The 13,648-nt window shown below is 48.3% G+C and overlaps 7 protein-coding genes across 7 annotated transcripts; 4 read left to right on the top strand and 3 right to left on the bottom strand.

Moving 5' to 3' along the window:
- Positions 1 to 1,224: 1,224 nt before the first annotated feature.
- Positions 1,225 to 2,079, top strand: OT_ostta02g01590 (Transcription factor IIA, beta-barrel; the record flags this gene model as incomplete). The annotated part of the gene is made up of 7 exons (XM_003074908.1): positions 1,225 to 1,281; positions 1,331 to 1,384; positions 1,435 to 1,553; positions 1,605 to 1,656; positions 1,711 to 1,734; positions 1,793 to 1,871; positions 1,925 to 2,079. The coding sequence occupies 7 exons, from the start codon at positions 1,225 to 1,227 to the stop codon at positions 2,077 to 2,079; spliced, it is 540 nt and encodes a 179-aa protein (XP_003074956.1).
- An 83-nt stretch (positions 2,080 to 2,162) lies between these two features.
- Positions 2,163 to 2,747, bottom strand: OT_ostta02g01580 (unnamed product; the record flags this gene model as incomplete). Its single annotated transcript, XM_003074907.2, has 1 exon — positions 2,163 to 2,747. The coding sequence occupies one exon, from the start codon at positions 2,745 to 2,747 to the stop codon at positions 2,163 to 2,165; it is 585 nt and encodes a 194-aa protein (XP_003074955.2).
- An 853-nt stretch (positions 2,748 to 3,600) lies between these two features.
- On the top strand, positions 3,601 to 5,064 carry OT_ostta02g01560 (unnamed product; the record flags this gene model as incomplete). Its single annotated transcript, XM_022985030.1, has 1 exon — positions 3,601 to 5,064. The coding sequence occupies one exon, from the start codon at positions 3,601 to 3,603 to the stop codon at positions 5,062 to 5,064; it is 1,464 nt and encodes a 487-aa protein (XP_022840723.1).
- A 733-nt stretch (positions 5,065 to 5,797) lies between these two features.
- OT_ostta02g01550 (KOW) lies at positions 5,798 to 7,053 on the top strand (the record flags this gene model as incomplete). Its single annotated transcript, XM_022985029.1, has 7 exons — positions 5,798 to 6,027; positions 6,080 to 6,156; positions 6,205 to 6,392; positions 6,447 to 6,560; positions 6,610 to 6,633; positions 6,683 to 6,832; positions 6,880 to 7,053. The coding sequence occupies 7 exons, from the start codon at positions 5,798 to 5,800 to the stop codon at positions 7,051 to 7,053; spliced, it is 957 nt and encodes a 318-aa protein (XP_022840722.1).
- Positions 7,054 to 7,147: 94 nt separating this feature from the next.
- OT_ostta02g01530 (Bromodomain transcription factor) lies at positions 7,148 to 8,331 on the bottom strand (the record flags this gene model as incomplete). The annotated part of the gene is made up of 9 exons (XM_003074898.1): positions 7,148 to 7,278; positions 7,327 to 7,372; positions 7,418 to 7,549; positions 7,610 to 7,663; positions 7,720 to 7,803; positions 7,854 to 8,015; positions 8,064 to 8,112; positions 8,161 to 8,225; positions 8,281 to 8,331. 9 exons carry the CDS (start codon positions 8,329 to 8,331, stop codon positions 7,148 to 7,150), a joined length of 774 nt encoding a protein of 257 aa, XP_003074946.1.
- Positions 8,332 to 8,974: 643 nt separating this feature from the next.
- Positions 8,975 to 10,907, bottom strand: OT_ostta02g01520 (Tubulin/FtsZ, 2-layer sandwich domain; the record flags this gene model as incomplete). Its single annotated transcript, XM_022985028.1, has 13 exons — positions 8,975 to 9,064; positions 9,115 to 9,211; positions 9,259 to 9,410; positions 9,458 to 9,511; positions 9,562 to 9,655; positions 9,707 to 9,786; positions 9,836 to 10,071; positions 10,116 to 10,188; positions 10,244 to 10,363; positions 10,415 to 10,564; positions 10,610 to 10,741; positions 10,788 to 10,851; positions 10,900 to 10,907. The coding sequence occupies 13 exons, from the start codon at positions 10,905 to 10,907 to the stop codon at positions 8,975 to 8,977; spliced, it is 1,350 nt and encodes a 449-aa protein (XP_022840721.1).
- Positions 10,908 to 12,028: 1,121 nt separating this feature from the next.
- On the top strand, positions 12,029 to 13,321 carry OT_ostta02g01510 (Histone deacetylase superfamily; the record flags this gene model as incomplete). Its single annotated transcript, XM_022985027.1, has 1 exon — positions 12,029 to 13,321. The coding sequence occupies one exon, from the start codon at positions 12,029 to 12,031 to the stop codon at positions 13,319 to 13,321; it is 1,293 nt and encodes a 430-aa protein (XP_022840720.1).
- Between the last annotated feature and the right edge of the window lie 327 nt (positions 13,322 to 13,648).

Genomic DNA, 13,648 nt, shown 5'->3' with positions numbered 1-13,648 from the left:
CTTGATTACACTTGGACGGGGACGGAAAACTTGCGATACCCGAACGTAGCTAAGAGCAAAAAAGTAGGATGGATCGATATTGACGAGAAATGGTGGGATATGCTGCGCAAGCGAGCGGTGAAGGTGTACCCAGGACAACAACGGCGAACAAGGGTGCCAACGAAGAGCAAGCGTTTTGTTCAAAAAGTGATGGGCCTGTGCGCCGTTGCGCGACCGTGCGGCGACTTCGACGGACGAATAGGAATGTATCGCTGCGCAAAAAAAAAGGTTGCGCAGCGAAACAGCAAGTTTCACAAACGAGGAGACGTGTATGATGAAGACTGTGATGTTGACGCAGACATCTTCTACGAGTTAGTCACCGAGAAGTTGATCCCGGACATCTATAGGAAAATGGCAGACTTTGACATAGTCTTTGTACAGATGGATGGCGCACGGCCTCATGTGAAGTGCATGGACGCTTTAAACGCTGCTGGAAAGGAACGGAAGCGCATCGATGTGAAGCAAATGCCAATGATCAAATTTGTGTTACAACCGGCCAACTCGCCGGACACCAACTTGAACGATCTCTGCTTCTTTAGGTCGCTATCAAAGTACGTTCAAGAGCACGAACGTCAGATCGAACACAGCGCTGCCAATAAGGACGAGTTTTGGAACCTCGTGGTGGAGCAATACCATGAATATCATGACCGCGAGAGACTTCAGAGATGCTGGGATGTCAAAACTGCAGTCACTAAATGCATCCTCGACGCCAACGGGACGAACGATTACAAGCTACCGCACGGCATCAAGCACGAGGAACCCATTTCTGTCGATCTTTCCTTGGATTTGGACGACGCAAACGATCCGGTGGCGCGCACTTTGGACTACGAAGGTCTGCATGCCTCACTCCCTTCTTCTCTCCCACGATAAATTTATGTTGCAAAAGTTGCGACCCCCTCGATTTGCCCTGAGTTGTAACTCAACAAAAAAACGCGAAAAAAAAGACCCCTCCACGAATTCACGAGTCATGAACCGGTGCATCACTTTTTACACGGAGGTTAGTATAAATTTATCCGGTTCATCAATTTTCCTCACCCCTATAACCAGCGTACCCAGTCGGCGCAGGCCCAGGTACGTGTCCACAGAGAGACTAATCCCTCACGGTTGCGGACTGTGGAGATAGCCATTCAGTACAAGGCGGTCTGTGACCGACGTGAAAGCACGAATACCTCACGTTTGCGGATTATGGAGATAGCCTCTCAATACAAGGCCGTCATGCGTGAAGTCATAAAAAATGTTGCGGTGAGTGGTTATTTCGTTCAGAGCTTGCGTCACTGAAACGTTTGAACAGCCGGATTTTATAGCAGAACACGTAGACTTTACAATTTTGCAACAATTAGAACAGGTAATCATTACTTGTTCATGTGTGCAGCGATGATTTACAGCTAAGCTCAGTCCTGGGAACGGAAACTCCTTCAGTCTGGTGCTCTCTCTATATTTGGAGCAGATGCAGATACGACGCTAGAAACATCTTCGAAATTGATTGAACGTGGCGTAAATGATAATTCATCAAGGTCCGAAAGCCACTTTTCACAATTTGGCCGGCATGAGTTCGCTTCTGGTAGTCCACGAACAGAGTCTCAGCAAACGACTCAAGAGGAGACAACTGGTTTAGAGGTAAATCTTTCAATCGCTATCTGCTCATTCGTTTAGAGTGACCTCATCTCACAGGGTAATAATAGTTTGAAGCGTAAGGTATGTTCAGCACTCAATCTATGGGTTCATAGTCTCACCAATACTGGTACGTACGAAGCGTGAATCTGCTGGAACACAACCTGTTTGTCAGAAAGACACTGAGAGTCTGAGTTCAGATAGCGAGGATAACACTCTAGGTGCGCGATGGAACATCTGTATGATTTTTTATTGAATGACGAGTCCAACGTAGAGATGGAGCCCCCGACGTCAAACCTTGTATTGAGCCAGTTCGAGAAAGTAGCACGTACTAAAAACAAATGGAAGTGTTCTTTCAAAGATGGGATAATGCTTTTAAACGGGTCTGAATATGTGTTTGGTAAAGCAAACGCGGAATTCCTCTGGTGAATTTTGAGATGCTCGTTTCTTCTTTGGATGCAACGCTACCGTACACGCCGCGAAAGCGGGGTCGAGATTTGTGGAGAGTAATTCTACAACGAGCTTAAACCTCCCCGTCGAGATGTTTCTTCATGTAATAGAATGTTGGCCAACTGGAATAATTCAGCGTAATGACGGAACTCTCTTCGCACGAGCTCAAGAATGCACAGCTTCAAGCTGAAACCACTGAAATCGATTTGTAGTTGTGTGTCTCTCTCACCTCCACCAAAGCAGTACACTTTCTCAAACTGTAGTCGGCGAAAGGCAAGCTCTTGCTTATCCATGTATCCGCAACCATCCTCCCTTGGCGTGGCAATTCTCGCTCTCACTATCAATTTACGTAGACTACCCGTTTCAGGTTGCTCACTGTAGAGATGTAGCCAAGCTATTTTTGAGCGCACGGATTTCACACTCTCACGAGCAGTGTCGACTGTTTGATTGAGATGCGTGGTTTCCGATAAGAGAGCACACCCAGAGGCGTCTAACATTGCCAACCTGTCTAAATTCACCACTTTTTTCACTATGTTCGTTGAGTGCACAAAAAAAACAGTTCCAAGGAACCGCCACTTACTGTACAGAAGTTGAACGTCCTCCTCCGATTTTCGTAGGTGCTCCTGATCAGAAACGTGAAACTGCATGTCGTTTATGCGGTGTGAATTACCTGCATCGTTCTTAGAAACGTCGTCACTTCGTAACCTTGTTCCATCTCTCTATCGCGAGTCTGTAACGACCCGCGACGGTTGTGTTCATCTTGAAGTCGTCGCGTCGTCCGTCACTCACGTATGATGAATAAGGCAGACTACTGGTAGCAAACTTTGTTGGAAAAATTTATATCACACCCCCTGGGAGAGTCCCTACATGACGAACGAGTCATGAACCGTCGAGAAATGCATATTAGGTATATTTTAGTAATATCACTATAGAGTATTCCTACCTTGGTGAAAAACACGTTCGCCTCGCGTCTTATCTTTTCCACGCCTGTCGCGCCAGTTGTCATCGCGCGCGTGGGCGATGGTCGAATGGAAGACAAGTGCGATGATGATCCCTTCGACGATCCGTTCGGTGATGCTCTTCACGTATCGTCCGGGCTCCAGACGACACGTGACTCCAGCGCCATCGATGAAGAATCGGTGGGTGGAGAGAATGCTGTGAAGGGGGTTGTCGAGCGCGTGGACGTGCGGATTCGCGGTGAGTTCTTGAGATACAAAGATGCGAGAGAGGTCGCGGTCTGCATCACCCTATCCAAACCACCTCCGGTCCGTTCGACCTGTCGGCCGTGACTGAAGACACTGGTTGGCCCGGGAGCAAAGCTGTGCGCTACGGGTGGATCGAGAAGAGTAGAGTGGAAGACTTCGTGAACGGTCTCTGGGATCAGGACGGGCGAAGGTTTTGGAAGCAAAGATCGAGGAATAAACCACAAAAATATTGTCCAATATCGTGGTCTATTGCTGCGAGTGCGGCCCGGATGACTGCACCTTGACTGTTTCGCAAATGACGGCGGTGAACGTGAAGCGGGCGACGAAGCGCGTGGTCGGAACGTCAAAGAAATGTGGATGCAAGAAACAGTACGTATTCAGCGAATTAAACTCAGACGCCATTCGGATTGTTTCGCCGCAGACGGTCAGCGTGGGTGATTTAGTGCGAGTATCGTGGGATCCGGCGGAGTCACACTGCGCCGCTTGCGCCCGCTCGCAGTCGGTGGTGATGCTGCGAACAACGCGAGCAATATTGCAGAGGATGATCGCACAGCATCCAACGTATACCACGCACAAGATTCAAGAATGCTGGCGTGAGCACGTCAAGAAGTATCAGATGCTTTGGACGCTGGTGAAGGAAACATTTCAGGATGACGATGCCTGGGACAAAGCATACACGAGCGTTTTGAAATTCTGTGACCATAAGCAGAAAGAAATAGATAAACAATTCGGTGATGCGTCGTGGACGACGTGGCGATCCTTTCGAAATTACTTGGAGACGCAATGGGGGCGACATAGGAAGCTTTGGGCGAGACACTTTCGAAGCGGGTTGACGTATGGGACGCAGGAGACAACTGGATCAATCGAATCGTTTCATGGACGTTGGAAGGCTCGCCTCATGGCAGATGGCAAGGGAGATATCCGATCTCGTCGCATGGACTGGCTCATTCATCACTTACAGCACGAAATCATTCCTCGATATTGTGACAAGGTCTGTCAAGCCGAGACGAGCATGGCGCCTGCGCGTGTTAGGAAGGCCATGTTTCATGTCGTAGACGATGCGAAAACGATCGATGACATAAAAGATGTTGAGAAAGAAACAACGGACGATGAGGGCACGCGGTTCTCTGTGTCGTATAGAGTCAACTACTCGGGAGAAGTGCACAACGTGTCCGGTTTAGAGACTTTAGAAGACTGTGCGTTGGACAGGGATCACACACAAGTAAAGTGCTCTTGTGCGCTCGGACGAAACGGCCAGGTTTGTGCTCCGAAAATGAAAGCGATGCTCATGGAGAACGAGCTTTGGACGTTCAAGGCATTCAACATTCAATGCAAACCTGATGTTGAGAGAACTGAGTTTGATGTAGACGTGCCAATGATACAAGATGATGTTGAAGCCTTCCAACCAACTCATCGGAGAAGCCTTGGTGTAGCTTTCGACAACGTGAGTGTAAAGGCACGCTGGGTTCAATCGCATATCGAGATGATACAACTCGCACTCGATCCAGAATTTACGTTCGAGCCTGATGAAGCCGCCCACATCACAGACACCCTCACCAAACTCCAACGTTTCATGAACAACTTGAAGACACACAGAGAGATGTCTCAAAGCATGTCCAAGAATAGCAAAATGGAAGGCGATGGTGTGATCAGTATGTCGAACCTGGTTGCGATTCCTATGAGAGGCGCGGCGGGTGATACGGCGTTGAGCAGGAAGAGGGGCTGGCACGAGAAGATGGTCGATGAACACAAACGCTAGGCTAGCAAAGGCGAGCAAATTAGCATTAGGAACTACCTCTTATAGATGTTGTAGATTGTACTAAACCATGTAAAGTATGCATTTCTCGACGGTTCATGACTCGTCCGTCATGTAGGGACTCTCCCAGGGGGTGTGATATAAATTTTTCCCTCGTCATCTGGCAAGAGGATTTCGTCGTCTCTGATTCCATCATCATCACCGTTGCTGTCAGCACCTACCACGGTACCGACGGCTACTTCACTTTCTTCTACCTCGCACGTCTCTGATGTCGAATGTGTGCTTCGTCATCGCTCCTCGGCGCGGTGCCCGCTTCGTCGACGGGAGTCATCGAGCGTCGACGGCTTCCGTTTGAGCTAATAAATCATCAATTCAAATTTCAAACACGTCGCGCCTAAACCCGCGCTGCTAAACCCCGGTCGCACCCCCGCGTTCGCGCGCGCCTCGCTCGTCTCGTGTTGCGCGCTCTTGGTCGTTTTCACGCGCCAGAGCCTCGCTGAGGAGGCATAAATCAGGATTTTCCACCGGGCTCAAAATGACGTGTACCAGGAAATGTCTCGTACAACACCGTTTACCCATACTGATTGTCTGGTATGATCTGTGCCGGGGCGTGCAGCCCTACTCCGTGTGGCCTAAGAGGAGACCTGTCCGCGTCAAATCCAGGCGTCACACTTCTCACCGTTTGAACCCTCGGAAGGCGTGCACAGTCGTTGTTAATTTGGAATAGGAGCGGTGCATGAGTACGAAAGCGGTTTCGAAGCAATTGAAAACCAAAGGCTTACAACGCCTTCGCTGGTACTGCCAGTTGTGTGAAAAACAGTGTCGCGATGAGAACGGTTTCAAGTGCCATAGCGCGTCGCCAGCACACATCAATCGACTCGCCGTTTTCGCTCAAAATCAAAGGAAAGTGGTCGATGGGTTTTCTGAACGGTTCCGGTCTTCTTTCATATCTGAGCTGGCACTCAAGTAAGTCATCAACCACCTCTCTAACTTCTGAAAGTGTATAACTCACGCGAAGCTGCTGCAACTCACGCGTGGAGGCAAACAAGTTCTATAATCAACTTATTGCAAATAAAGGACACGTTCGCATGAATGGTACTATCTTCGACCTGATTAACGAGACTTTTCTCACTTACAGGGCAGCCACTCGGTGGACTAGCCTAACTGAGTTTGTCCGCGCCCTCGCGGCAGAGGGTGTCTGTGAAATCGATGAAACAGACAAGGGTATTTTCATCAGATACAGTCTACCAGAGAGTAATAGCACACTGCGCGAAAGCTCTGCGCGTAAACGAATGCATGCAGATGAAACGGCAGATAAGAAGCACCAACAGGTACAGAGAAAATATTACACACCACAACTTCTCTTTCTTGCTTTTCCAACACAGGTTGTACGCGATCAGTTAAAACGAACAGGGGCAGCTGCTATCTCCCAAGAAACACGACCAACAAGCTTGGATGGCTCTTCAGTCAAGTTCAAGATGGACTTAAACGGCAAAGAGGTGAGTGGAGAGCCTATTTCCGACGCCTACCAACTCAACCACATCACAGAAAAGAGACGAGGACGGTTTCGAGGTTTGGCTGTGTTCATTCAAGTATGCATGATTTATTCACTCTTCCTTAGATACATGCTACCGGGATCGTTGTACGACTTCGCAGTTCAAAGAAGAAATACGTCATCACGGCACTCTCGAACGGTATCGCAGAGCTACGCTGCCCAGATTCTGCGGACTCTTTCACAGCACCAATAAAGGATCTTCAGACGGTCATCCCAGTACGTCAATCTATTACTTTATGAATGAACATCGTAACTTTGTTTAGGCAGCTGGTAATCTCGTAAAAGTAGTTCGCGGACCAAGTGTAGGTCGTATTGGAATGGTGTCGAGTATTAATCCTGCACGCAATTCCGTCCAAGTATGCTTTGATGGAATAAACGGCCCGTTGATGAGCTTTGCGTTTTCTCATGTCAGTAAATTTTTTGATAAGTGCTCGTAAAGTTACACATTATTTCATCTTTTGATGTTTGAAATAGCACGCGTCGAAACATAGTCGTCAACAAAGCTTTGTAGCTTATGGGGCCCCACGTTGATTATCCGTCTGCTGGGCCGACCTCGTATACAGAAAAGTCACCGTGTATAGTGCTTTGAACTAGCAAAGACTCCTTCATTGCCCGCTGCTGAAATCCTGGTTTAGAAGACTCTGAGGGTGTCGGAGTAACTTCTGCAGAAAGAATTAGTGTGTGACATTTGCAAAACTGATCATACGTACGATACGGTATAACAGCGCTCGATGCATGGTTCGTTAAATCGAAATGCTGGTGTTCCTCAGTAAAGCAAGTGAATTCGTTCTTCAAGCTCACCTTCAAACTATTCGAGTCCTGAACTCCAGCTGATCTGTACAGTTTTACACTATTGGGCGCGTTTAGCGGTCTTCTCTCGGTTGAACACTCATTGCCTTCAAAAAAATGCACGTTCGTTTCAACTTGCGAAGACTGTGTCGATCAAGAGTGTTCAGAACGAAAGATTGACAAGGCATCAAATAGTCCACTCACCTCGTTGTCACTATTCGAGGAAACTGCGTGGTTTATCCTTCCACTGTCAACCAACTATTCGAGGTGTTCACGTCAGAAAATGGCAATGAGAGACCTATGGGAGAACGTACCGTATTTTTGCCAGGTAGTACCTGCAAATAAGATGGTATAAAAGATGGTAGTACACCTGTCGCATCAGAAATCTTGCTGTGTAACTGCAGCCACATCATTCAAACGGTCAACTTAATTGAGTCTTTTGACTTACTTTTGGCTTTCGCTTCACACGAAGCTCACCCGGTAGGTGCGCGGGGTGTTTGGCTCTACTTGAATCAGCATTTATGTGCTCTTGGTAGAGAAGACTCTCCAACTCTTCACCGCGCTGAACCGTCAACTCCAGCACATCAAGTACGCTGACGTTTGTTCTCCCCTAGTTCTGACTTCAGTTACTTCTCTTGAAAACGCTATCATAACTGACCAATGAGGTCGCCTTTTTGTGCGCTGCTTCACTTAGATCTTGTAAGAATCTACATTTGCAAGGTGAGTCCAACCGTGACCAGGTGCGTGAACAATACCTCAACAATAACTCGCGGATTGCTTCCAGTGTCGATGCTTTGACGGCATCGAAATTTGTACAATACTGAACCGTTATTTAGACTCCTAACTTTTTGTTGGATCGTGAAAAACTCACTTACCTGAACGACGACTACGTCCGTCACGACTTCTACGAGGTCCTGTTGCGACATGCTCCGTTGCGTTTGACAGTTCGAACGTCTTCTGCGCGCACCCGGTCGAGCATACAAAAAAAGACAAGAAGGGTTATCCGGTTTCACACACGATCACAGCGGTCGCGGGATGATCCTGGCGTGGTCAAGTGGGGATTCGGGTGGTCAGAGTCGCTCACTTTTCCCACTCATGGGATGACAATGGACATTACCGTGTAGAGAGGGCGAGAATAAGAGGTTGTAAATAACTTACTTTCATCCAGGTACTGCGTGTGCTAACAAGTTCGGGGCGCTCACGTGCTATGAGAGAGAGAGCCACAGCAGCGTGGTTGGTGTCAGTTGAAGCACTTTGAGCACAGCTCGCCAAGCGGCTAGAGGTGTGTCTCTTCGCAAAATTGTGCTTTTAATGATGAACACATGTTGGAAACTGTCGAGATTACCTTCTACGTTGTCTGGCTGCGGGCTACAGTTGAGCTAGAGTCGTTTATCTTGCCAACACGTTCACTGAGACAGCTGGAAACCAGTTGAGTCTGACAACTGATTCCCATCCCAGTATAAACTCCACCAAACATACAGGCTAGCAATGCATAAATTTTCTGTATAGCGCGCTTATTCTGCACTACCGCGTAAATTGCTGAGTGCGCTCAGTAGCTGCGCCTGTGTTCTAAGTGTCTGTCGATCCGGTCTCGCACGACTCATACTCTGCCACAAGCGTCTCAACAGCTTCTTGACAGTCCGAAAACTCGGATGAGTTCTAACGGCCGCAGTTGTAATTGTTGCAACATCTGAGCATAGAAAACTTACCGAAAACATATCAAAACGCTCGTACTGATCAAGAAACGCTCTACGCCTTATAAGCTTCTCGTACTGCTCCAAGCTCCTCGAAAACCAGTGACGAACGCTGTAAAATAATTTTAGAAAGTGACGGAAGGAAAAATGAGGTCTCACCTCGTGTGATTCGCCAGCAGCAGACCATGTAAACTTGTCGACTTAGGTATGTACGGTGAGAACTTCACTACGGCCACTTGATAGTTCGCTGGAGCCCAGTCAACAAAATTCGCAAGCTTTCGCTCTCTTATGCGCTGCAAGCTTTTGTGAATCTGTCGAGTTGTGAGTTCATCGTTTTCAAAGTGCGGATGACCCCCACCTGAACCGGCTCAATGTTCCCTCTGATGATGTTTAGAATCGACACGAACTTCCCCTAAACATGGAATCATTTTCGCGAGGAAAGAAAGATAACGGAACAGCAACCTCTTGAGCACGTGCCCCAGAGTATGTGGAGCACATCACATTTTTGCTTTGTAGGAGTTTCCGCATCATATCCAATGCTGACGTTTTCGTCGCACTGTGTACGACAGGTTATATATCCATGAATTAAGTAATATGCCCAAGCTACCTCGTCCTGATCCCCGCATCCTCTGCAAGCGGTGTGAGTCCCGCCATCAGGAAATTACACCGCGGTACTGGAATGAGAGCCTAATATTTGTTGAGAGAAGTCGACAGTATGCGTTCAGAACCAACGCACGGCAATAAGACCAACTAAATCATTATTCATATACCCAGGGTATCTTAACGTCGTAGTACTTGCGGCCATAACCTTGGATACAAGACAGTTTGTGTGTGAAAAAGTAGGTGAGGTGATGTTTAGATGATCCACCGCTATACGGTTGAGCGCTGAGTTGTCCAAAACGACGACACAGTCTGCGTAATTTGCCAAACGTTTTAATGTCAAAATGGAGTTATACGGCTGCACGACAACATCTTTTGCGGTTGTGAGTTGAATCTTTCACAATAAAATAACATACCACTCGACTCGTTCTGGTTCGGGAAAACACTGAAGTTTTGTAGAAGTTTCTTCCCGTAACGATCGCTAAGTGCCTGCACAGTATATGTTAAAATCTTGGTTATCATCCATCATCGAACTAGCTCTTACTTCTAATAGATAGGAGCCCATCCCAGAGCCAGTACCGCCTGCGATCGAGTGGCACAAAACAAAGCCCTCAAGGCTATCGCTACCATCGGCCTCCCTGTCGATCATCTCTATCAGCTCTTCCTAGCAAAATAATTAAACACATGGCGATCTTTCAAGCTGTTGATATCGCACCTGAACAGCCTCCGCTTGTGTATACCCGTTCGCCCAGTTATTCCCTGCTCCTCCACCGTGTGGAGCAACGAAAAAGTTTTCATAGTTATATAGTGAACGTTGTGCAGAGTTTTGAATCGAATTGATCACGCGCGGTTCTAGATCCAACAGCTTGTTCGATGTGAGACCAGTCGTGAGGAGGTGAGAACAACGTACCAGCACTCTTGGAACATACCGGTCATCATCTGCCTGATAGAAGAACACGTCCTTTCGATCTGAAACTGCTGTTGACGGTACGTTTTCGGCGTGAAAAGTACCATCCATTCGTATGCCGTGTTCAATGCACAGCTTTCGTAACAGGTCAGTAGCGCCAAATGCAATATCGCTAACGTACCTGCTTCCAGAACTCTGTTCCTACTTGATTACCGCATTGGCCTATCTGTACAGTAATTATTTCTCTGAAGTCGAGTTTAGCTGTGCGCGTGGAAGCCTCAGGTGATTCGTACCTCGGCATAGCTTGCTACACCGTCGATGGGAGAAAGCGAACACGATACGGCGCTGGCAGGTTTGAGCGGAGACCGAGGCAGCGCAGAGTCAACCGTCTCAACGGGCGCGATCGTAGGCCTGCTTGGCTTGATACGTACTGATACCGTATCAGCGTATCAACGTATCAGACTTTTTGTATGGGCAAACAGTATGGAATCACCGATTTTTGATACGTATCAGGAAATTCCTGATACATGTCACTTTTGAGCTCTCAATATGTGAGGTTGCGCTCTGTGACGCCACAGCGGCGCGACGCTGCGCCCAAACGGCGTGAAAATAGCACAAAGAAGAGACGAACGACGCGCGCGCGGGCGAGGGGGTGCGGCCGGGGTTTAGGCGTTGGCGGGTTCGCGCGAGTTTGAATTTGAATTCTCACGGCTGAGCACTCGCGCACGTACTTGCGCGCGGTAGTCGTCGACGCTCGATGTCAAGCGCGCGCGAAGCGGGCGTCGACGAAGCGGGCGTCGCGGTGATGAGCGAAGACGGCGAAGCGGAAAACGGCGCGCGCAGCGCGCGCTGCGCGATGATCAGGCGAAATTCGATGATGCATGGAACAAGAGGAAGCGGGTGCTCAAGAAGCTTCCCTTCCTCGAGCGCTTGACAACGTCGAAGAGGGAGGAAGAGCCACGTATCAGCCCCGCGAAGCATACATTTGACATCAGAGACGTGTGCGAGGTAGAAGGAAGTGAAGTAGCCGTCGGTGCCGTGGTACGTGCTGACAGCGATACGCTTAAGTATATATCGGTCGCATATTTAATTTTAACCTATAATAAGCTTTTATTCCGCTTTTTTGCAGAATAAGAATGGCCTTATTCTTATTCTTATTCTGCAAAGCTCAGCGGAATAGTCAGTGGTCGTGACTCGCGTTTCTCTCGTGTACCCCCTCGCCGGGTGGTTAGAGCCCCAAAAAGAGGTCCATTCACGACTCGTCGTGTGCGCCGTGTCAAAATCCAGAAACTACTACGGCCCTAATTTTGAAACTGAATGGTCACCCCAGAAGAGCGCGGTCATGACCCGGTTCTGAGCATTCTACTTCAGTCCACGTTATACCGGCGCTGAACTAGAACAGGGAGCGAAGTAGAATTAGAAATGCAGTTAGACGCAACGCATTCAATGGTCGCGAAGGATAGAATATGCTACTACTACGATGAGGAAGTTGGCAGAAACTACTACGGCCCGAACCATCCCATGAAGCCACACCGTCTCTGCATGACGCATAACTTGATTCTAGCATACGATCTCCACAAGCACTTGCAAGTTTATCGGCCGAGAGAGAGTACAAACGAGGAGTTCACGCAGTTTCACAGTGAAGACTACATCGCCTTCTTATCAAAAATAACCCCCGATAAGCAGCAGCAGCACGTACTCGAAATGCAGAGATTCAACCTGGGAGAGGATTGCCCTATTTTCGATCACATGTTAGATTTTTGTCGACGATACACTGGGGGTTCTGTCGACGGCGCACGACGATTGAACCAAGGGCTTTCAGATGTCGCCATTAACTGGTCCGGTGGTCTGCATCACGCAAAGAAGTCCGAGGCTTCTGGGTTTTGTTACGTCAACGATCTCGTCCTAGCGATACTCGAACTTTTGAAGCACCATGCAAGAGTTCTTTACATCGATATAGATATTCACCACGGAGATGGTGTTGAGGAAGCTTTCTACGTGACGGATCGTGTGATGACGGTCAGTTTTCACAAGTATGGAGACATGTTCTTCCCCGGTACAGGAGGCCTCCGAGACATAGGCATTAACTCTGGTAAATATTATAGTGTGAACGTGCCGTTGAATGATGGCATTGATGACAAGATCTTCGTGGACCTGTTCAAGTTTGTCGTGCAGGATGTGATGGATGTTTTCCAGCCAGGTGCAATCGTCCTGCAGTGCGGTGCCGATTCGTTGGCAGGTGATAGAATCGGTTGTTTCAATATTTCCTTGAAAGGACACGCTGAGTGTGTGTCGTTCGTGAATAGTTTTAAAAAACCCATGCTAGTTACAGGCGGAGGAGGCTACACAAAGTCAAATGTTGCACGATGTTGGGCCAATGAGACCGCCACTTTATTAGGTCGAAAGCTGGCAGAAGATATACCGTATCACGAGAATTACTACGAATACTATGCCGATGTAGCTTACAAGTTAAGAGCTTATGCGCCCGTTTGGATCGAGAACCTAAACACACCATCCTACATAACGCAGCTGAAGGCACAAGTCAGAGAAAATTTGAGATCGCTCACACATGCGCCAAGTGTTTCTTTCACGGAGTCACCTTCCGCAGAACTAGTGCCAGAGCTAGACGAGAATGATTTGAATCCAGACGAAAGATATGGTGGGTACTTAGGCCGAGATGACGCTGTGATACATGGGACAGACTTTTACGACTAGAGACCCAGGTTGGGCTCAGCAGCTGAACACGACTGCCACATCAAATTTATCCCAAGATGAGGTGCCTGCGCCTTCAGGAGACACATCCAATGTAGTGCGAAGGTGATATCCGTCGAAGAGAGTCTCAAATGAGAACTCATTTGTATTCGTACCGTAGATCCGGTACTAGTAGTAGAGATCGGGTATTAAAAGTCACTACGTGTTACATTCGCTCGAAAGCGTGCCCTGCACTCATGCACGCGCCGTGCGCACGCGCCATGCGTATGGGGGGTCGATACAATTTCGGACGCCGTGTTTGAGCCCTTGAAACCCGGTAACGACGCGTGC

Source organism: Ostreococcus tauri (assembly GCF_000214015.3).
Source record: "Ostreococcus tauri WGS project CAID00000000 data, contig chromosome 02, whole genome shotgun sequence".
Taxonomy (NCBI): domain Eukaryota; kingdom Viridiplantae; phylum Chlorophyta; class Mamiellophyceae; order Mamiellales; family Bathycoccaceae; genus Ostreococcus; species Ostreococcus tauri.
Note: the sequence above shows the minus strand (reverse complement) of the source record. Positions and strands in the feature narration are given on the sequence as shown.